Source organism: Erinaceus europaeus, chromosome 10 (genome assembly GCF_950295315.1).
Source record: "Erinaceus europaeus chromosome 10, mEriEur2.1, whole genome shotgun sequence".
NCBI lineage: Eukaryota > Metazoa > Chordata > Mammalia > Eulipotyphla > Erinaceidae > Erinaceus > Erinaceus europaeus.
Window position 1 is genome coordinate 83,449,668 of NC_080171.1, and position 24,393 is coordinate 83,474,060.

At 38.3% G+C, this 24,393-nt stretch overlaps 1 protein-coding gene across 1 annotated transcript in view; it reads right to left on the reverse strand.

Annotated features, from left to right (window-relative positions):
- Positions 1–6,944: 6,944 nt before the first annotated feature.
- TNFSF15 (TNF superfamily member 15) overlaps positions 6,945–24,393 on the reverse strand; it is a 32,924-nt gene continuing 15,475 nt past the window's right edge. Inside the window, exons 2-4 of the mRNA XM_007526756.3 lie at positions 22,329–22,371; positions 20,817–20,864; positions 6,945–12,521 (exon numbers count right to left, since the gene is read on the reverse strand). Of these exons, the coding sequence (XP_007526818.1) occupies positions 12,067–12,521; positions 20,817–20,864; positions 22,329–22,371 (546 nt within the window). The 3' untranslated portion in view covers positions 6,945–12,066. The remainder of the gene's footprint in view (positions 12,522–20,816; positions 20,865–22,328; positions 22,372–24,393) is intronic.

Consider the following 24,393-nt stretch of genomic DNA (forward strand, 5'->3'; position numbering starts at 1 on the left):
TAGTATTCTCTAATTTCATTCCAGGTGGTTCACTTCCTAACAAAGTCCCAAAACTTAGATATAGACCAGGTACCCTGAGATAGAACATATGTTCACACGTATCCATAAACTAGGGCAAAATATATACCTGAAAGCAGAAGTACACAGTAATCTGCAGTGAGTACCCCCAAATACTTCATCTGCACTATTCCAGCATTTAGGTCCATAATTGTTCAACAATTTGTGTGGCTTTGTATGTTAACTTTCTTTTCAGCCACCAGGTTCCAGATGCTGGCATGATGCTGACCAGACTTCCCTGGACTGATGACCCTGCCAATGTGTCCTTGAGCTCTGTTTCCCCTGATACCCACCCTACTAGGGAAAGAGAGAGGCAGACTGGGAGTATGGGTCGACCAGTCAAAGCCCATGTTCAGCGGGGAAGCAATTAAAGAAGCCAGACCTTTCACCTTCTGCAACCCACAACGACCCTGGGTCCATACTCCCAGAGCGATAGAGAATGGGAAAGCTATCAGGGGAGGGGATGGGATATAGAGATCTGGTGGTGGGAAGTGTGTGGAGTTGTACCCCTCCTGTCATATGGTTTTGTTAATGTCTCCTTTTTTAAAATAAATAAATAAATAAATAAAAATAAAAAAGAATTATAAGACTTAAAAATAAAAAATAACTTTGAGTCACAAGCTGATCAGATAGATCTGGAAGTTTCCATATAATCTAGAATAAAAATATGGTTCTAAAAAAGGCAAAAATTTAAAATCAAGGAGAGATCAATGTTGGATAGTATGCCAGCTCCCCCTGGCTTCTGCTTAACCATATGCCTATATAGGGATAGATTTAATCCCATTCAAAGCTTTGGTCTATTTACATAAATCACTTTTACATTTACATAAAGCACTCCAGGGCATTGGTGGTTCAGTGATAGGATTCTCCCCTGCTCTGCCCCCTCCTTGTCACACTCTGATTTTCACCAGTCACTTTTCTCTCCACCCTCTCTATGTCACATCCTGTTTCCACCCTACTTGGCAAGTATATATAAAGACAGCATTGTGAGTTTTAGAGTACTTGAGTTTAGCTTAGCTTCTCTTAGATTGTGCTGCATCCTGCATGAATAAAGAGATACTGCCTACAGCTCAACCATGAGTCCCTGGTCGTCTGTTACCCGCCCGTGAAGCCAGCCCGGCGAAAACAACATAACCCATCGAAAACAACAGATCAATGTCCTTTGGCATTTATTTTTTATAAAGGCAAAGAAGGCAGAGGGGGTAGAGAAAGAATGAAACAGACCACAGCACCAAAACTTCCTTCAAAGTGGCAGGTCTTCAGCTTGAACTTGGATCATGTACATGACAAAGCAGTGCCCTATTCAAGACAAATGGTTCCTAAACATTCATTTCTTTAGTTCATAAAAGAATAATATCACCACTAGTAATGATAAGTTATAAATCCAATGGGAAATGTCAAAAGAAAACATAGGAAAGACCAACAGGCACATTTGTTATTAGATAAATATAAATAAAATCCACAATAAGCTATTACCTCACATCTATGAAATTGCCTATAATCAAAAAGGCAAGAAAAAAGATGTTTATAAAGATTTTAAACAAAGGGAACTCCTGTACATTCTTGGAGGGATACAAACTGGTGCAGTCATTATGAAAATAGTACAGGGACTCCTCAAAAAAGTAAGAATAGATATACCATATGATATAATTGTTTGACTGCTGGGTATTTGTCTGAAGAATAAGAAAATGTTAATTTAAATACAAATATTCACCTACATATTTAAGGCAATACTATTTTCTCTTTTTTTCACTTTGCTTTTTTATGGGGGGATTAATGGTTTACAGTCAATAGTAAAATATAGTAGTTTGTACATCTGTAATATTTCTCAGCTTTCCACATAATAATTCAACCTCTTCTGTCATCATGTTCCAGGTCCTGAACCTTCCCCTACAGCCCAGAGTCTTTTACTTTGATGCAATAAACCAACTCCACCCCAAATTCTGCTTTGTTTTCCCTTCTGTTCTGTTTTCAACTTCTATGAGTGAGATCATCCAATATTCATCCCTCTCTTTCTGAATTATCTTACTTAACATGATTCCTTCAAGCTCCATCCAAGATGAGGAGTGCAGTAATTTTTAATAGCTGAGTAGTATTCTCGTGTATATATGCAGCTGACCATCTTGTTATTTGCCCCTGAAGATTCTAGTAATTAACAGACCCACTGAGTGAGTCACCATAGATGTTATTCAGTAGTTGTACTGTGGAGTCACAAGTTAACTAAATATAACTCCATGAATTATCCAAATAGAATGTGGGTTCCTTTGTTCACTACCGCCACAACTTGCTTGTTATCTTTAGATAACTTACCACAGTGTTATTATTTTATTATTTATTTCATTTTACCCCTCACAATTTCAACTCAGTGTCATGGACACTTGATGTGTCTCGTCTCTTGCAGTCACAGCATCTGGCACTAGCCTCATGCACTGAAATACTTCTCCCATCCAAATCACTTTATTGGGAGGTAACAAGTTACACTATTATTGTTAGGACATGGACACAATTTCTTATCTCCCTGTGACATGTGTCTCTGCAAATCCCTCCCACTCCAAACTGAAGTTCCTTTACACCAGTGGTTGAATGAGTGAGTGACCATATCCCCCAGGCTATCATTTATTTAACGCCATTTCACTATGACTATATAATACCTACAATTTAATTTTGCTTAAATTATAAGAAAAGGAATACAGAGAGTAGGAAGTCCATTCAGACCATTCTCTCTTTTCCTTCCTTCCTCCCTTCCTTTCTTAAAAAAATTTAATAATGACTTAATAATGATTGATAAGATTGTGGTATAAGAGGAGTACAATTCTTAACTCTTTTTCAGCCACCAGGTTCCAGATAATACCATGATGCCAACCCAACTTCCATCATGTGTCCTGGAGCCACACCCCCCAGATCCCTGCCCTACTAAGGAAAGAGAAAGGCAGGCTGGGAGTATGGATTGATCTGCCAACACCCATGCTCAGCAGAGAAGCAAGTACAGAAACCAGACCTTCTACTGTCTGCACCAGAGGGTTAAAAAATGGATAAGCTATCAAGGGAGGGGATTGGATTTGGAGCTCTAGGGGTGGGCAATGTGTGGAAATGTACTCCTCTTATACTATGGTTTCCATCAATGTTTCCATTTTATAAATAAAAAATGATGATGATAGTAAAAAAGAGGAATAAAATTACATACATTTCCCACCACTAGAGTACTCTATCCCCTCCTCTCCAATGGAAGTTTCCATATTATTTATCCCTCTGGGAGTATGGACCAAAGGTCTTTATGGGGAGCAGAAGGTGTACAGTCTGGCTTCTATAATTGCTTGCCAGCTTGGCATGGGCATTGACAGTTTGATTCATACTTCCAGCCTGCTTCTATCTTACTCTAGTGGAAGCGAGCTTTGTGGAGTTAGGGTTCCAAGACACATTGTTGAAGTCATCTACCTAGGGAAGTCAGGTTGGTGTTATGGTAACATCTGCAATTTGGTAACAGACTATTAGAACTAGAGGGCTGACATCCCAGGACTGGCATTTCTGGATGCAGTCTGAAGTAAAACATGTTGAAATGGCCACTGGTTATACTGATTTGGTTGAGATCAGCATATGCAGTATCCAATGGTAGGGATCAAGAGAAGCATGAAGCAATCCTCAGAGGTTCCAGGACTGGGAGAAATATGGGTTTTATAGAGAATGAGGAAGGTTCTTTTCTGTCTTAGAGTTTTAAAAGGCAGTAGATAATTATTATTATATCCAAGTTATTTGGGAACTTGGTTTACTTTGAAAATCCCATGGTTAAGATTTACCGTACAATACAAAACCTTACCATGATTTTTGTCATTTAATGCTATTTAGAAATACTATACCAGGTTCCAGATGCTAGCATGATGCTAACCAGACTTCCCTAGACAGATGACCCCACCAATATGTCCTGGAGCTCCACTTCCCCAGAGACCCACCCTACTAGGGAAAAAAGAGAGGTAGGCTGGGAGTGTTGATCGACCAGTCAACACCCATGTTCAGTGGGGAAGCAATTACAGAAGCCAGACCTTCCACCTTATGCATCCCATCATGATCTTGGGTCCATACTCCCAGAGGGATAAAAAATAGGAAAGCTATCAGGGGAGGGGATGGGATACAGAGTTCTGGTGGTGGGAATTGTGTGGAGTTGTACCACTCTTAACCTATGGTTTTGTCAATGTCTCCTTTTTATAAAAATAAAAAGAAATACTATATCTTATATACTAAAAAGACCAGTTACTTCTGGTTTCCTTGGTCTAAGAGTATAGGTGATTTAATATTTTAAAAAGTTACTATAGAAATGTGTTGTACCTTAGAAGTTTAAAAGGGGCTTTAGGCTGTGATGCTTAAAGGATTCACAGTGGGGAGCTAAGAACAGGTTTAAACAATAGAGGCTTTATTAGGGCAGTACAAAAGTATGGAGTATATATTTAGATACACAAAATAAGTAATTATCATCAGGGGTTAAGAATATGCTAGGTTCAGAAAGTCTGTGAATAGTTATCAAAAGTTCAGTCCCATGAGATAAACAATTATTAATTGAAGTATAGGCAGCTCATGGCTGTAGGAGAGTCTTAAGAGTTTACCGGCTGGCAGAGTCACATGTGTTCAGTTCCCAGAAGAAGTATCCATGGCACACACCTCAAACAGCCTCTGCTGAGATGCCTCTGACCAGGAGAAGAAGCAGCAGCCCAAGAGAGAGAGCTGCTCCAAGTCCGTACTTTTATACATTCCCTTGTGTGTCCCCACCTCAGGCTGAAGTCATTAGTATGCTAGTTGTCCCAAAGTCCTTTTAGGGTTACAAGAGAAATGCATTAACAATTTAAGTCCAATGTTAAAATTGAATCAGTTTATCAATTTGAAACCTTAAGTGCTTAGGTTGTAGGAATATATATTCAGAACTGAAGTCCATTCATTTAAAACTTGAGACATTCAATCTAATTTTCCCTTCTCATATTGATTAAATAGTGATTTATAACACTATAGGTTAATAGGAGCATATATTAATACCATTCCTGCCACCAAAAGTCTGTGTCCCTACCCCCACTCCTCTACACTGAAGTTGAAATCTAGCCCCCCTACCCCCAGTTTTTTACTTTGGTGCAATACTCCAAACTCAGTCAAATTCTGCCTTTTCATTTCCCTTTCTCTTCTTCTTTCTCAATTTCTGTTTATGAGTGGGATCATTCTATACTTGTCTTTCTCTATCTGGCTTATCTCACTTAACATAATTCCTTCAACCTCCATCCAAGATGAGTAAAAGATGGTGGATTCACTATCAATTTGTTATATGATTTGGTATAATCTGTGGAAATTGGATGCCATTTTGTGTTTAAATGCATAAAACATTATTAAGATGATGCATTTTACACCCTTCCTCACCCTGTATAATTATCCTGAGACTTGACCAAGAGAGAAAAATAAAGTCAGTTCATGAGATAGTTCTCTGGGAGAGTGTCTGCTTTGCCATGCTTGCAGCCTAGGTTTGAGCTCCCTGTATACTGTATGTGAGTGCTATGGAACTGAAGGAAGCTTCAGTGCTATAATGTCTCCTTCTCCTTCTCCCTGGAGTGCTAAAGTCCCAGCAGTTATTAAAAAAAAAGTAAAATAAACATATTAACATAAGAATCAACCCAATTCAGAAATGAATAATTTGGTGTGGCTTTTAATGTCAGTTTATAAAATATATCAATGATACAATATTTATTTACAGAGACTGGAATTCATACAGTAGTGCTCAAAGACATGGGATGTACACCAGTTAAGTACAAAGCTAACATACAATATGCAGTTTACCTTGGGGCTGTGACGTTTTAACATAAAACATAAAATCAATGAAAGCACGTGGGGCTTATTACTAAAATCACCAAACACCAATATCTGTTCAATAGCTACACCCCTGAAACAAAATAGGGGACAGTTATGTATTTCAGTGATTTCATGAACAAAATCATTTACTAGGTTTGCCTCTTCTATTTATTTGACATCATGTGTTTCCTCCCACCTGAATGAATGAGTACACAATGAAAGTGGAATTTGCCTGTCCTGTTTCTTCATGCCTAGACTTTCCAGCATTTAGGTAAGTGCTTTCATGTGATGGGAATTAATTCATGAATAAAATGAAAATATTGATGGGCTTTGTATCTGGAGATAAAAATTCTAGTTTATTTTTTCATTTTAATATATTTATTTATTATTGGATAGAGAAAGAAATTAGGAGGAGAGGGGGAGGTAGAGGGAGAGACAGAGATACCTGTAGCCCTGCTTCACTACTTGTGAAGCATTCCCCCTGCAGGTGGGGACCAAGGACTTGAAACCAAGTCCTTACCCACTATAATGTGTGTGTTTAATCAGTTGTACCACAGCCTGGCCCCAGAATTCTAGTCTTCACACTGCTACTATTATCTGGCACTGGGCCATTTGTGTCATGTTTGACACATCCTTTTTTATTTTAATATTTTTATTATATTGGATAGAGACAGAATTTGAGAAAGAAGGGGAGGTTGAGGGGGAAAGAAACAACAGACACCTGCAGCCTGGCTTCATCACTTGTGAAGCTTTCCCCCTATCGTTAGGGACTAGGGTCTTGAACTTGGGTCCCCTTGCACACTGTAATGCAAGTGCTTAACCATATGCACCACCGCCTGGCCTCTGGCACCTGAGATATTCATCCTCAAATGATACATTTTGTGGTAGATAAACTACAGATTCCTTCAGCTCTAAAATTCCGTAGTATTCTTTACTGGCCAACATCTCAGATCCACTTAGTGTCAGGATTTCTCTAAACACTATGAAATGACAATTTCTTAATGCTGGCAGTCATTGTGCTCTAGAAAAGGCTTGTCATGTTCTTTTTTTTTTTAAATTTTTTAAAAATATTTAATTTTATTTATTTATTCCCTTTTGTTGCCCTTGCTTTTTTTTATTGTTGTAGTTATTATTGTTGTTGTCGTTGTTGGATAGGACAGAGAGAAATGGAGAGAGGAGGGGAAGACAGAGAGGAGGAGAGAAAGATAGACACCTGCAGACCTGCTTCACCGCCTGTGAAGTGACTCCCCTGCAGGTGGGGAGTCGGGGTTCGAACCGGGATCCTTATGCCGGTCCTTGTGCTTTGCGCCACCTGCGCTTAACCCGCTGCACTACAGCCCGACTCCCACTTGTCATGTTCTTAATGATCAATCAGAAGATGTGGAAGTCTACTAAAAGTGACCAGATAATCACAGATTTGGAAAAGCTCTAAGAAATCCCTTGACTTAATTCCTCCTTAATTCCTCCTCTCACTGCAATGACTTCTGGAAAACCCTTGCTTTGTTTGGATATTTCCAGAGAATGAGAAATTAGTCTGAAGTCATTATTATTTTTGGGAGAAACTCTTCTTGGGTATGAAATTATAAAGGTATATAGTCAGAGGTAACCTTGTAACTGAGATTCCTGAGTCCAAGTTTTCTCTAGGGTGGTGGTGAGTAAATTTTTTTTTTTTTCTGTCAAGGGCCATTTGGATGTTTAAAACTTTATTCCATTAAAAAAAAAATCAACCTACAAATTCTTACTTCATGTTGCTATGAAAAAAGCTCCTAGATGTACTGAATTTCAGGTCTTGCCTGAAGTTACCCTGGCGGTGCCAGACCAAATGATTGTGCAGTCTGTCCATGGCTTTAATATTCTCTACCCCTGCTCTAGGTAGACATGGAGGAAGTCTCTTCCCCTGGCTACATCACCCCACAGGTATCTAATGATCCTTTTAATGTCTTCTTACAACTTCTTCTCTAGAAATTAAAATGAATAATATTTTCTTTTTGAATACTATTTTCTGAGACCAGAGGGTGAGCAGATGAATGTGATTCAGGAGAATGGAATTCTAGCCATTCTAGCACTTGACCTGTCTTTAAATTCTTCTGTGGCTCTGAACAAGTAAATTCTGTATTGACTGGCATGGTGTTTGCCTCTTAAAATGGGGGCCTGAAGAGGTGGGTCAATGGATAGTAGACATGAGTGTCCCTAGCACTACATTTAACAGAGCAGTGCTTGTATCTGTCTCTTTGTTATAAAAAAAAGTATTTTAAAAATATGAAGGTGTTGGAAAAGACAAGGAACAAATATGCCCCAGAGCTTTAGAAGTTGTAAACATGGTTGTCATAGTGGAACAGATGAGACTCATCTAATACTCTTTCACTGTGGTAGCAAAAGTGGTCAGGAGTTAACAGTGTTCTGAATTTCTCTAGGCCCAATGGCCAATGTGACACAATAACTAGGAAAGTGATGCAAAATTTTTAAAAATTCTGATAAAACTGGCAAAAAATTTCAAGATTCTGAACCTTAGGAAGGTAAAAAAAATTGAGGCAGTTTTCTGTATGTGTTTTTTTCAAGATGCAGAATATAAACAATCTGTCCTGAACCTCCAGTGTTGTAACCATAGAAAGACAATTAGGAAAGGGCTTGGGAAAATACCTTTAAGAGAATGTTGGAAATGGATATGTCTCATGCACAGTGAACTGTTTAAACTTTGATAAATCAGAAGAGTTATTGACAAGCACAGAGGTGGAATTTCCTCTGGGGGTGAGGTAGCTTAGACTCACAAGTAGCAAAGGTCTCTAGCTTGCCCTGTTATTGAACTGAATTATATGCATTTCAGGATTTGAAAGTAAACCTTTTCAGATCCCACTGTACCTAGGTCAAACAAATAAGGACTTTTTTTTTTCTTTTTTAAAGTAATATAGGCCATTGTGCTCTAACAAATCTTAACCAAGTTAACATCAAATTGTAAGCAAACCCAAACATTTTGATCATGATATTTGTTGAGGAATGCAGGATTTTTGAAGTGTTCCTAGATCATATCTACAAAATTCTGTTATTGCCATAGGTGCTGGTGTTCCAAGCAGATAACCTGTATCTGTATGTCACTTAAATAATGGGTTAATATTTTCCTTTTTTAATGGAAAAGTTCCAATGAGTATCCATTTAAAAATCCCTATAAACACAGCTCATTTTGTTAATGATAATCCTTCACCACATGACACCCATTCTTGTAATGAGAAAATATCTATGTGCTTAATGTTAACTATTAAATAGCTAACATAGTCTAAATAAAGCATCTGCAGATAAAGAGGGTGCACAACAGTAGAATGAATATGTCTGCAACTGAAATAATTGATCATTGTGTCCCCAGGGCAAGTAGGGTACTCAATAAATGTTTGTAAAATTGATTTGCAGTTACCCTTTTGAGACATATTGAATCAGTTAAAGTATTATCCCTTAAATTACTATTTTCTAATACATGCTCTTTATTCTGTTCCAATTCCTGGAATAGTTCCCATTTACTCCTTTTAAAGGATAATCATGTGGTTTTAAAATGCATTCTCTCACTATTTTAAAAATAAGGGAACTATTTTTTGCACTGGAGATAATAACTAGCAGACAGGATTTCTAATTTATGACCTCCTTGGGATTTCTGGCTGGCCCTTTTTGAAAAGTGGAAGATATTTCACAGAGAATTTAACAAAATCTTCTGTGCCAAATTCAGCTGCAGTAAATTTTCAATAAACATGATTATGATAGGAACAAAATAAATATACAATATGGACCTCCCATCAAAATAAAGCAAATAAAAAACTCAAGTCTTTATGGATATTAAGAAATTTCTGTTTCTTGGATAAACTTCCAAGTCTACCAGATCCTCTGTGGGCAGATTTGTGGTCCTTTGGTATAAGGGTTCTTTGTAGTGGCTGCTCTGACCTCTTCCCTGCAACCCCCTTCCTCTATCTTAAATTTATTGGTGATTTAATGCAGAGATGATTATTTTCTTAATGGGGTGTTAGTCTTGATTATGGAATCAGACTAGAGCCATTGAAAAAGTATTCATAGGAACTCCAGTGGCGCAATCGGTTAATGCTCAGTACTTATATGAAAACGTATTCATTACCCACCAATAAATATTGTCTGAGTAGTTGATTGAGGGCTTATTCTTGTACCACGCTAGTTTTGTCACTACTGAGAAGCCTTTCTTTTCTGCTTTAAGTAGAGGGTCATTCCTTTGGTTGAGCTGCCTTTTCCTCATGCCATCTGTTTTCCATCCAATTTCTTTCAAGACTCACTTCCTTTATGAAAATGCACTGAGCCAGGTGAAGATGACCACACCCCTCCTGGAGCCCTGCTGAGTCCTGCAATGACTATTTTGAGAAGTCAAAGTTCTCAGTGTCTATCTCTCTCAACTGACAAAACAGAAATTAATCGTGGTTTGATTATAGCTCGATAGATATGGATCAAGTACTTTTATACAAGTTAGCCTACTTTTATAAGTCTCCTGGAAATAAGGGTGAAGTGATTTTTGGTGTCAAGTTTGCTCTGAGATCTGTCTGTAGATAGATATCTCACATAAGGGGGCCTTCATGATGGAGACTGAAGAGCTGGAAGTCACTTCCTATGTCACATGGATATCCTCTTAGACTTCATAGGATGCTCCAAGTTAACACATTTCATCATCATGATCTGATAGTTATTCTGGGAAACAAATTGGTGGTGGATTCTCACTTTGTAGGAACATCAACAGATGCTGAGGTAACAGACTGGCTCTACTTTTGACATTTTAGTGCAGGAAAATCAAAGAGATTAGTTTATAAACTCTTCAAGTGTAGGCAAGAACTTCTCAATATCCAACCTTGCCTCCATGGTAGAAGAATTGTTTGCATTGACTAGATATGTGTATTTTAAAAATTACTCTCGATATTTAAAAAGAAAAAAATAGCCACATTACATTCTAAATACTAAAGAGTGATTCAATCCTCAAAGTAGATCTATGGAGCTTCTTCAGAGTTTGTAACTGACCAGAAAATATATTTAGCTGTTTTAATAAGCACATCCATCAAGTTTCTTGTGTGACTAGTTGGCCAAATAGTTTACACCAGAGTTGTGGAATATATGTTAGTGTCAGATGACATATTTTTAAGACTTGCCATTAGATCTTGGAACTTGTTGAATGGTTTTTGATTAGGAGTCACTTGTGATACGCGCATTTTGAGAAGTGTCTCCCCCCCCCCCCAGTGTCTACTAGATTAAGGTAGCACTCAGAAATTTATAGGTGTTCAGGAAAACTATGATGAATAAATGCTATTGTTGAATTTTTGATATGTCTGTGGATCTCATATTTGCTGTGTAAATAAATAAAAATAGCTTTTCTCATTTGTTACCAATGATAAGAAACTCAATTTCATTTTTTGAAGACACTCATAAAAACTCTGCTTTTTTAAAAATTATTTTTCCTTTTGTTGCCCTTGTTTTTTATTGTTGTTGTAGTTATTATTGTTGTTATTGATGTTGTCATTGTTAGATAGGACAGAGAGAAATGGAGAGAAGAGGGGAAGACAGAGAGGGGGAGAGAAAGATAGACACCTGCAGACCTGCTTCACCACTTGTGAAGTGATTCCCGGGCAAGGTGGGGAGCCGGTCCTTGAGCTTTGTGCCATGTGCGCTTAACCCGCTGTGCTACTACGTGACTCACAACTCTTCCCTTTTTTAGGCAAGGAATTAGAATGTGTCCTAGAGAAACAGATTAACGATTAACCTCTGAAGAGTTTATGCTGTTTTCTAGGGCTGTATATTTTGTTCAAGGCTCCTGACATGAAGCAGATGCTTCAAATTAAATTAAACAATAACTGCATTTACTGCCGATGAATGTCTGGTAGGATGGCTTGGAAATGTTCCTCTTCATATTTGAATCCAAGTATATACCCTGTTTATTTAGTGATCAGTATTTAGTGTTCAGCAACATAGCAACATATTCTTCCAAGCAACCATAGTGATACGCATTCTTCTCCTTCTCCTCCTAGTCCTTTTTGGTAGACACCAGTAAAGCATATAAAATGTGAACTCATGGACCCTAAATTTCAAAACTAAATTACAGTTTCTATGGAGTGCTCAAAGAAAATTCTTGGTTAAAATTACATATGGATGAGGAAAATTAGGTACCATGAGGCAGTGAATCTTCACACAATAGCTACTTTTCATCTATAGCAAGAAGGCTCCAAAGAAGGTTTTATCTTCTTTTGTGTAATCCACTAAAGAGATGTCACTAACATTCACCATCAGTTTGTCCCCTTCTTTCAAGGAGAACATGGCCCCTAGATAGATAGGTTGGAACCAGTTGCTGCCTATTTCACAAACTGACTTGGTTCCCATTAGGAGCTGGGTTGGTTCAGGATAGCTATCTGTTACCTTGGTAATGACCACGATGATGGAGTCTGGCTTGTTCATTTGACTTCCTTGGTTAATTTTACCACATGTGGGCGTGGTCCCTCGGAATGTGATCTGGGAGTAAACAAAGTAATCTCCTGGCTCCGGGATCACCAGAAACCTATTGGTGTAGTTCATCCGGTTTTTGATGAAGGCCAAGCCAAGTTCATGTTCCCATTGCAGAGCTGGGAACTGATTTTTCAAGTTTGTGATTTGAGATTGTTTCACAACTGCAAAGACAAAAGAGAGAGAGTTCTTGAGTTTACATGGAACTCTGTGGAGTTTGCTAAAAAGTATATCTTTTTCGGAAAGTAAAGTCAACTGAAAGTTAACAATTACCTTGACAGATATGTGAGTGAATACACATTGCTTAGAGAGTAGTATCAGGAGCAGGTCACCTGGAACAAATTGGTTTGCCTAGCTGAGCTTCATTTTTTTTTTAATGTAATAATTTAGAATTCTACCTGAGATTTTGGGAAACAGTGATGACTAAGTGATTAAAATTCTTTTAATTTTGGTCTATATTTCCAGTAGGGGTGAAATAATAGGGGGAAGATGACCAGAGGGCTCTAAACCCCAACTCTGTCAGGACCCAGAGAGAAGAGGAATAAAGGAAAGACATTCAGAACTAGTAATAGGTGTAGATGTGACTTGGAAAGGAAGAGAAAATGAGACCATGGAAAAAAGTGGGCAAATATATATAAATACAGACCAATACTTATAGAAATAAAAGTCAACCCCTCTTTGTGACCTTAGGGGAACTACTGTAGCTACTGTAGGGAATGGGGATACAGAACTCTAGAGGTAGGAACAGTGTGGGATTATACCTCTGTTACTTTGTAATTTTGTAAATCAATATTAAGTCACTAATAAAATTAAAATAAAAAAAGGAAATCTTATTCTTTTGTGTTTTGGAAAACAGCATACTGATCAGAGTCACTCTTCTCCATGTGACTAACATGAAACTGGTGGATAGTCCACATTTTTATATATAATATTAATTTATTTTAATATTTTAAAACTTTATTTTATTTAATACAACAGAGAGAAATTTGATAAGGAAGGGAGGGAAAGGGAGAGAGAGAGAGACAGAGAGACCTGCAGCACAAGATTTACCTCTTGTGAAACTTTCCCCCATTCAGGTGGGAACTAGGGCCTTGAACCCTGGTCCTTGTGCATTCTCACCCAGGTGCACTACTGCCAGCCTCCTGGTCCATGTGTTTATGATAAAGTCAGTCAACACATCCACTTAGTTTCCATTCTTTAATTCATAAATGATTATCTCTACTGATTCATCCGAACAAAATGCTGATCAAGCAAATTTTAGTTATTCATCTCCCTTTCCTCTAGAGCTTTGCACTTGGATTGAACCAACAACAAGTGTTCTTTCTTAAGAATAGACTGGTTTCAGGGTAAAACATTCTCTGATCCTATCATGCCAATCTTTCATCTTGTGTCCAGTCCTTTCTAACTTTGCCTATTCTTCTCTAATAAGAAAAATCCTTTAAAACCCAACTCTTGAGACACTTGCAGACTTTATGGCCATATTTTTTCCCCCTCTCACATTAATTTCTCTTCTCCACTCCCTGTCCAAAAGCAATAATTCCTCTGCACAAAGTTTCCCTTTGCTAAGTCAGAATTTGTTTTTTACTTGAAATTTCTTTTCTTAAATAACAATAAAATCGAGATAATTAGACCTTTGGAAAGGCTTAGAAGAGATAGTATGCATAAAATCTCCATCTTCCGGGGATATTCTCTAAACAGTATTTGCCTTTATTTTAAAACATTTTTTTATTATTTTTATTTATTGGATAGAGACAGCCAGAAATTGAGAGAGGAAGTAGTCATAGAGAGGGAGAGAGATAGAGAGACAGGTGCAACACTGCTTCACCACTCACAAAGCTTTTTCCCTGCAGGTGGGGACTAGGGGCTCAAACCTGGGTCCTTGTGCGTTGTAACGTGCACTCAACCGGGTGCACTACCACTGGCCCCTATTTGCCTTTGTTTTCATTTTTTAATATTTTTAACCTTTTTATTTTTATTTATTTATTGGATAGAGATAGCCAGAAATTGAGAGGAAGGGGGAGATACAGAGGGAGAGAGACAGAGACACTTTGTAGCACTGTTTCACCACTTGTGAAGCTTTCCCCCTGTAGGTGCTTGAACCTGGGTCCTTGTGCATTGCAACATGTGCACTCAACCAGGTGCACCACTACCCATTCCCCCTAAACTCTATTTGCCTTTATTAGCTTTTTTAAAAAAGCAAGATCATAAGAATATATTAAACACCACACTGCATCTACCACCAAAGTTCTGTGACCCTAACTTCTCACCAGCCCTCTCTCACCTCAATGATAAACATCATGCTGTTCACAAAGTCTTAGAGCTTAGAGAAAGCTTGGCCACTTTTTTTTTTATAAGTTCATATGTTTCAATTCTGTATTTTAGCTTTTCTTGTAATTTTTCTTGGTGAATGAGAGCAATTTCATCATTCTATGACACTTTTTCATTCAGCTAGAGATTGAGTGGACTAGGGAGAGATAGCACAGCACTATAGGTTCTTTTACCTGCTAAGTGAGGCTGCATGTGCCCCTAGGCCATGTGCATAGCAATATAGGCACCCTACATGGTAAGCTAGTTATCTGGCCCTACCAACCTTTTTGTTTTAGACATGCTCTTATACAAAGAATGTTTTTCAGGCAGAGACAGAGACAGAGACAGTCAGAACTGTCATTCCTTTCCAACACTTACATGAAATACAGGCAAAAATTAACCAAAAGTCAACATGCAGGGCAAATACTGGAATGTAAGACTGTGAAGACAAATATTGAAATGCAAGACATATAGAAACTCTTCTCATACAGGGCTAAGGAAAAATGTAAGTCAGTGTAATTGATTTGTGGCGTAGAAGATACTAGGCTCAGTCACACAGGTCCAGTTCCAATCCTAATTCTACACAATGCTATGTTATTTATATTTGGTAGAGGTTGATTTGTAGATATTCTCCCCTTGTCCCCCATTCCTTCCCCAGTGCCAGGAGCTAAACTCAGGGTTTCAGATTCCTGATACTGCTGAGTCATCTCCTTGACCCAGTTCGTATTATTGAAGGGTTGGGGAAGATGGAGAGACTCCAAAACAGTACTCTACTACTCATGGTGTTATACTTGTATTCTTGTCTCTGCTGCTCTTATATGATGATGGATATTGAACCCAGGGCCTCTCTTGTGAATGGCTTACACTCTTAACTGTTGACCAGTTCCTGGATCCCCATGCTAAGAAATTAATTAGGCTAAGTTATTCATGAAGGTGCCCTCTCCTTTCTGAGTCTGTGTCCTGTCTGTGCTCTGGAAATGAAACCCCCTCATAGTCTTGATCTGACAACAAATGGATGAAAGGGGTATGGGCATTTTAATTCTGATATATGGATACAGGAAGTACATAGAGATGTTCTTTCCCCTAAACAGATTATCATGTTCCATTTTGACAGATTAAAATTAAATATGTTAAAATAAGGAATACATAAATTGGACAAGGGCAAGAGACCAGCACAATTTAATGATGGCCCTTTTAGTCACTACCAGGCCTACCCATCATCTGGGACCCTCATTAGGGACTCCTGGGATTCCCACATAGATATGATAGGCCTAGATATCCAAAAGATCCCTCTCTCCACCATCACTGGCCATCTGCTTCAGGAACAAAATTGTATACCCACATGTGGGCTTCTATAGGACTTTGCCCTCAATATGGAACAACAGTGGTAGAAACTTCCCCACTCTACAAAGGGAGGTGGGGTCAACATACTCTGCCATTTGAGTAAGACTGCTTCTGAAATGAGTGCAGCTTAGAATGTTCCGAGCTGTGACGATGGAGTCTGAGTTAATACTGACATGGATGCAGAGGTTATACAGGCTCCTGTGCTAAATATGAATAGATTGGGTCCTAAATTAGATCAATGAGTAGTTAATGGTCTTTATAAACTTTTACCATATTTGGGATCTTCTCTCTGCCCTGATCCAGTTTTCTTGCCCTGTTCTCAACCTTGAAACCATCTTCCCAAATAATATTCTTAGCCCACCTTCATGTTAGTTGTTGGGCTCAGGCAAAAATTAGTAAAGTTACGGGGCCTTTGGAACATACCAAAATTAGACTTCCTAGTTTCTTCCACAATGAAGACCCCAAATTTCACCTGTTATACTCTTATCTTTAGGTTCCTGATTATTTTTTATTATCTTTATTTATTGGATAGAAACAGCCAGAAATCAAGAGGGAAGGGGTAATAGAGAGACAGAGAGACAGACAGGCACCTGGCAGCACTGCTTCATCACTTCAAAGATTTCCCCCTGGGGGCTCGAACTTGGGTCCTTACACATTGTAATACGTGCACTCAACTAGTTGTGCCAACACTTGGCCCCTAGGTTCCTGATTATTAAACAATGTGTTCTGCTTTATATCTTAATGCTTTTCAGCCATCAAGTTACAGATGCTACCATGACACCTACCTGTCTTCCTGAGCAGACAACCTCACCATTGTGTCCTGGAACCCCACATCCACAGAGCCCTACCTGACTAGGGAAAAATAGAAATGGGTTGGGGGTATGGATTGATCTGTCAATGCCCATGGTCAGTGGAGAAGCAACTACAGAAGCCAAATCTCCTACCTTCTGCATTCCATGAAGATCGTTAGTCCATACTCTCAGAGGAATAAAGAATAGGGAAGCTTCCAATTGGAGGGGAGGAGATACAGAACTCTGGTGGTAGGAACTGTATGGAATTGTACCCCTATTATCTTTCAATCTTGTCAATCATTAAATTACTAATAAAATAATAAGAAATCAAATCTCTATATTTTTATATTTATATGTTTTTACACTTCCATTATTTACAGGCAAACATTATGTAAAAGTGTGAATGGATGTTTTTGTGAATTATGTCTACATGAATAAACCATTACTACAAATGATAGATTTATTTAAATATTTCTCTATTGAGAAAGAGAGAGAGAAGGGAGAGAGAATTGGAAAAGTGAGAGAGAGAGAGGGGACCAGATTGTTGCTCAGCTCTGACATAAGGTGATACTGAGGGTTGAATCTGTCATCTCTAGGGTCTCAGGCATACTGCTTGGTACTCTAACAGGTTGAACTATTTCCTAGTCCCCAAACTACTGAATCTATTGATTAAACTCTTTGAGACCTTGTCCATGCATAAATATACTGTTCTGGAATGACATGTGTCTGTAGATAGAGACAAAGAGAGATGGAGAAACACCACAACACTGAAGCTTCCTCCACTGGCATAATGCTCCTCCATGGGATGGCAGGAGCTCTACCTCGGTGGGGTGCAAGGCAAGGTAGAGCCATAGTAGATGAGCAATCTTGCTGGTCCCATTTTTAAATAAGATAATAAAAAGTAGTTTGCTGGGCTGGAAAGAAACTCTCTTGGTAGGGCATGTGCCTTACTTTATGTAAAATCTCACATTCAAGCCCTGGTACTATAACACTGGGGGAATTCCATGAGTAGCAAAGTAGTGCTGTAATGTCTTTCTCTTGCTCTCTCCTTCTCTTTATCTGAAAAGAACAAAATGAAAAAACTAAACGGAGAGCCATGACACCGAGATTGCTTGAGGCGTTAGTTACTCCACCTTCCCAGGGAAAAAATATAAAATATAATTGTATTAACTTATTTTAAAAATATTTTATTTACTTACTTATTTATTATTGGACAGAGAGAGAAATTGAGAAGGAAGGGGGAGATAGAGAGGAAGAGAGACAGAGAGACACCTGCAGGCCTGCTTCACCACTCATGAAACTTTCCCCCTGCAGATGGAGGCTAGTATATTAACTTCTTGTAATTCTCTATGGATTCTTTGGAAATCCATAGCACTCACCACAATGTACTATCTGTCAGTTAAACTTTAAGTTTAAACAAATGTTATGGGACCTTTGGAATATACCTAAAATAGACCTACTAGCTTATTCCAAAAGAAAGACCCCAAATCTTCATCTGCAATATTCTTGCCTTTAGGTTCATGATTAGTTAAATATTTGTTCTGCTTTATATCCTAACTCTTTTTCAGCCACCAGGTTCCAGATGCTACCATGATGCCAACCTGACTTCCCTGGCAGACGACCCCACCAATATGTCTTAGAGCCCTCCCTCCCCAGATTCTGGCCCCACTAAGGAAAGAGAGAGAGAGAGGCTTGGAGTATAGATCAACCTGCCAAATGTCCATGTTTGGCAGAGAAGCAATTACAGAAGCCAGACCATCCACCTTCCACACCCCATGAGGTCCCTGTGTCCATACTCCCAGAGGGTTAAAGAATAGGAAAGCTATCAGGGGATGGGATGGGATACAGAGTTCTGGTGATGGGAATTATGTGGAGCTGTACCCCTCTTATCCTATGGTTTTGTCAGTGTTTCCTTTTATAAATAAAAATAAAAAAAATAAAGAATAAGGAAGCTATCAAGGGAGGAGATTGGATATGGAACTCTGGGGTGGGCATTGTGTGAAAATGTACCCTTCTTATCCAATAGTCTTGTCAATATATCCATTTTTAAAAATTTATTTATCCCCTTTTGTTGCCCTTGTTTTATTGTATTTATTCTTGTTGTAATTGTTGTTGGATAGGACAGAGAGAAATAGAGAGAGGAGGGGAAGACAGAGGGGGAGAGAAAGACAGATACCTGCAGACCTGTTTCACTGCCTGTGAGGCAACTCCCCTACAGGTGGGGAACTGGGGGCTGGAACCGGGATCCTTCCACTGGTCCTTGTGCTTTGCGCCAAGTGCACTTAACCCGCTGTGCTACCGCTGGACTCCTAATATATCCATTTTATAAATAAAAACTAAAAAAATGTTTAACAACCTTCACACTCAGTGGTTGACTAGAAGCCTGGTTCCTAGATTTTTTCTAGTGTCTTTCCCAATGGTGACTTGATTATGGTTTCTACTGCAACTATGACATATGTCTAAAATGTGCTATTTTCTCCTGACCTCTGCAATAAGTGGCTCCTGGAGAGTTCTGCTACTCTGCAAAGTCCAGAAGAGAATTTTACTAGTTACCTGCCTGATAATTTCTATCTTTCTTTGTTGGTCATGCAGTAGATAAAACATTTCTTAGATGATACAAAAGCAAAAATCACTTAGTCTCTAGACAGAGTAAGTTCTTTTAAATTGGCATGCAGTTATCTATATCAAATAGTAAGCATGTTGTAATAGCAATAGTGCTGTTGTGAAAATTAAGCTTAAACCTCAGATCTTCCTACTTTCATGATTCAGAACAAGTGAATTTAGCTGTCTGAAAGTTAGTTTCCCCATCTCTTTGAGCTGATAAACACTCTATATAAGATCATGGGTGTAAAAATGCTTATCCAACTGCTATGTGGTAAGAGCTCAGTAGAACCTGATTTTCTTCCCCATTTTTCTATTTCTCACTCAGCTAAACAGGAATGCTGGTGGCACCTCTACTCAGTTTTAGGATTTTCCTGCACTACTTTATCTCTTCCATTCTTATAGGCAAGCACATGATAGTTACTTGGCATCTCCTATTCCTCACTCAGAACTCACCTAAAATAGTCTTCTCTTGGTGAGTTGTTAAGTCAGGTGTTTTAGGTAATAAGAATAGACCCTGCCAGTCACAGATTCTCTGATAAATTATCTGGGACAGTATGCTTGTTTATTAACACTATAGTTTTTCAGTGTGTGCATGTGTGTATTACCATCTTTATGTACTGCCTCACTCTTTTCTCTGGAGTCTTTGAGGGAAACACAGCTGTAGTTGTGAAGTGCCAGGGATTTTGGTGCTAGAGTTAAGAATCTGGTTAATTGGTGACATTTATGAGATGGCTCTTAATTTCTTCATATTAAGACAAAATCTGTGGAACTGCAAATAGTCAATAATTTCATTTTGAGCTAAAAAATTAAGGATCTCTCTTCTTCCCCCCCAGATTCAGAATTATGTGAATGTCTGAGTCTAAAGAAAGCTATACCTGAGTGACTTAATGTGGAATGAAAGAGATAAATCATAGAGAAAGGATGAGAGCTGGTAGGATCTGAAAGAAAACATCTAAGAGATATAAGCTTTTAGAATTCCAGGAAGGAAGACATCTGAAATCTGAGAGGGGCAGATTCTGTTACCAAAGGGTGAAATTTCTGGTTTGGAGACAGGTTAGTGTCCCCAGTTAGTAAGTTAGGGGAAAGGAACTAGTAAAATTTTAAGCATTTAAATTTTTAAATATATTTATTATTGGATAGAGACAAAGAAAACTGAGAGGGGAGGGGGAGTTCGAGAGAGAGATATTGAAAGATGCCTGCAGCCCTACTTCACTACTCCTGAAGCTTTCCCCCTGTAGGTAGGGACCAGGGGCTTGAGTCTGGGTTGTTGTACACTATACTATGAACACTTAACCAGGTGTGCCAATGCCCATCTCTGGAACTAGTAAATTACTTGAATAATTTTGACAAATACATTGAAAAAAAAGAGGTTCATGGCACCTGGTCTCATTGAAAACATGCAGAGAGAATTACCTGTTAGGTGGGCTCTCGGCTTCTCTCTACCAGCTTCAGGAGTCCTGTCTGTAAGAAAAGGAGAAAAATGGTTTTTATGAATCTGAGAGTGTCAGGAGCAAGCATAGTATTCTGGGAATTGTGTGGCACCTGCAACTGGACAGAAACATTACATTCCTTTGACTTGGCCTACTACTCTTTGCAGGTTTTTCTTTTCTTTTTCTCTTTATAGTAATAGTAGAACCTCAAGAGAAAGAGTATTTATTGACTGTAAATGAGTTTTGGCCCCATGATTTTTCCAAATTATATAACATATAAAGCTCTTTTTTTCTCATCTCTAAGATGGATGCATCAGTTTCTCTCATGATGGAAGAGTGCTCTTAGTGATTTTAACAGATGGTTAGCACTCAGTGAATGTTGGGATATTGTACAGATGTGGTTGAGTTAGGCAGGACCCACAAACCACCATATTTCCATGCGAGTATCATTATTTACATATCATTATTTACATATCATTGTTTACATATACATTATTTACATATCATTGTTTTAAAAATGACTCCTCTGCCACCACATTACCCCCTCAGGGTATCGCCCATTCTCGCAAGCTAAAAAACTATGGCAACCATTGCTACAAGAGCTTTCTACCTTCCCAGAGTGCCTTGTTTTCTTCACGCCCTTTCCTAACCAATTCTGTCCCGACTTGCCACTTCTGGAATGCTCCTATAAAAGTCACTCCTGTTTCCACTCTCTCTCTCCTTTCTCTTCCGCATCCCGACCTGGAGAAGGGCTGGTGTGCATAGCAGGAGGCGGCCATTTTGCTAGCTCCACATGGCCTAAACCCGCTATGCTCACACCCGACTCTGGGGTGTTCCCGCATCAATAAAGAATTGTATTACCACGCTGCCACGAGTTCCTTGTCTCTCTCCAGCGAAGCTAGCCCGGCAAATGATGATTATCTTGTCTCCCCCTGCCTCCTAGCTACATTTGTGGGAACTAGTGACCTTTTGCTTTTTTCATGGTACCTTATCCATATACACTGCAACATCTGGATGGCCCAATAAAACTGGGACAGATGGTCTTGGAAGTTCCCTTTCCTTCTTTGAGCCATTGATTCTCAATTCACTTTTCAGAAGACCTCAGAGTCTACTTTTGGTTTTCAGAGGTGACTATATAGACCAAATATATCCTGACTTCAGTGATAAAGATGACATCATTGATGGTTATAAGGACAAAAACCACAGCTTGTTTTTATTATGTTTTAGTAGTTGTTCTAATACATTTCTAGGGATTAAATAATTCAATCATTGATTTAACCCCGGGAGGCAGACACTACCCATTTTTATAGCTGAGTAATCTGAGACAGAGACTGGGGCAATTATTTGCTCAGACACCATCACCAAGCACATGGCTACAGTACTGAATTGGCCTTACTTTCCCTTTTATTTTTATCCCTGTGAAATGTCTATATGCCAGAACTGCTATGTATGCTCTTGTTACTGGCAAAAATGTATCAAATATGAAAGTACTTACAAACTCTCTGATGTGAAGGCACTAGGTCTTGTGCTTTTGGAGTCTGTTGGGAAAGAAAGATATGGTTTAGATCATCTGTGGTCCTTTTGACTCCAACACCCACATGCTGCTGATTAAGATGCTGCTTATTCTTAATTTCTACCTGTGAATGAACTCATCTGGCATTCACTCTTCTCTTTTTTATCTATCTTACCCAGTATGATACCTGCAAGGTCTATTCAAGATATGACAAAGGATATGATTTCATCATTGACTGGGTATGGTGTATTGCACCAAAGTAAAGGACTCTGTGGAAGGAAAGAGAAATGGGATAGGGGGCACTGCTGACCCCACAAATGATGATGAATTTAGGTTGGGGGAGAGATTTTCTTCCAGACACCTATCTTGGGGAGATGAGAGGTTGCATGTATGTGTCAACAGCTAAACTGTAAACTTGTACTCTCCTTTTCAAGTGAAAAATAATCCAACAACAATAATAACTACAACAATAAAACAACAAGTGCAACAAAAGGGAATAAATAAATAAAATAAATAAATTTAAAAAATAATAAAATAAAAAAATAAAAATAAAAATTAAAATTAAAAAAAATAATACATATATATATATATTTTTTTTTCCCAAAGGTGCTTCTGCTACCCTGTGTGGATACTCTGAGATGAGGGAAATGCAGAGAGAATACTTTGGTTGTTGAGACTCTTGTCCATAAGCCCTCTCCCATCCTCCTCAAGCACTCCAAATGACACTCCTCTCACCAATACTTATTTTTGAAGTTTAGCTTTAATATTATGTCTGGAGACTTTTCCTGCTGTATCCTAGGGCACTGTAATGGAGTGTCATTGCTGCTATTGTTCAAACACATAATGACACTCACTTTCTCATTTTTTCTTACCACAATTTAAAAATTGAAGTATTAGATCTAAAAAGAAGATACCTACAAAGAAATAATGACTATTTACATTTCCTCATCAGGTTCAGTGATTTTCCCCTGGATTCATTTGATACACAAAGACTTTCTCATCTTTGCCTTTCTAGTTTGTAAGCTATTTTGAATATTTTCCATTTGTTAAAGAATAACTGGTTTTGGAGGCAGCAGACCTGAATTTGACTCTCAGCTCCATCAATTATTAATGATATGACCTTGATAAAGACACCTTTTAAAATGATTTTTTCATGTATTTATTGGTAAACTGGTAATAATAGTATTCCTAACCCTAGGTAATTCACAGGTTTGAGGACAAAATCAGAAAATATATATCAGTGCAAAGAATGAATGGAAAATGAAAGGACAGCATGAGTAGTTGGATATGCAGTTAAGAGGCAAAACTAAACTCTGAGATTAGGAATAAAATCACCACCATATATTGTTTCAAAAACACTTTCTTTATGATTTTTGACTCAACTCAAAGTTTTCTGATTTAGTTCTTGTAGTAACACAACTCCTGTGGTCTTCATATTGCCATAAGTACATGACTAGGTTCACATTTTAAAATATGTGTCTACCTGTGAATGAACAAGTGTGTGTCTGTGTGTATATAAGAAAAGACATCCCCATAACTATAGAGAATGTGTGTTTTTACACCTATATGCAATGTAGTTGTGGTCTTGTGGTGCAGTCTCTTGTCTCCTGGATGTCTCCTGGATATGTATGTGTAGTCATGCAGACATAGTTATGCCATTGCCAAGTATAGGCCTGTTAGCAGGTTTGTGCTTCCTAGAACCTGGAAGGTCAGATTCTTCTGACTCCCAAATGACAGTACCTAACCTCTATCAGAGGGGCAGAGATATTATCTTTGAATGATTGATTTTAATGCTTCAATTTTAATTTTAATGCTTCAATTTTAATGCTTCTTCAATTCCCTTTTCTCTGTTTCCTAATTTTATTAATGGCATCACTACTACTTCACCTCAGTTACCAACCTCAGAATTTGCTTCCTTCTTCTTTCACAAGCCCATTGATATTTATATTTTGTAGTTTTTTTCATTTGTGACAGCCTCCAGCATGCAGTTTTCTTGCATGCTTCCAATAGTCCTCTTATTTTCCCTTTTTACTAGTGCATTTCCTAG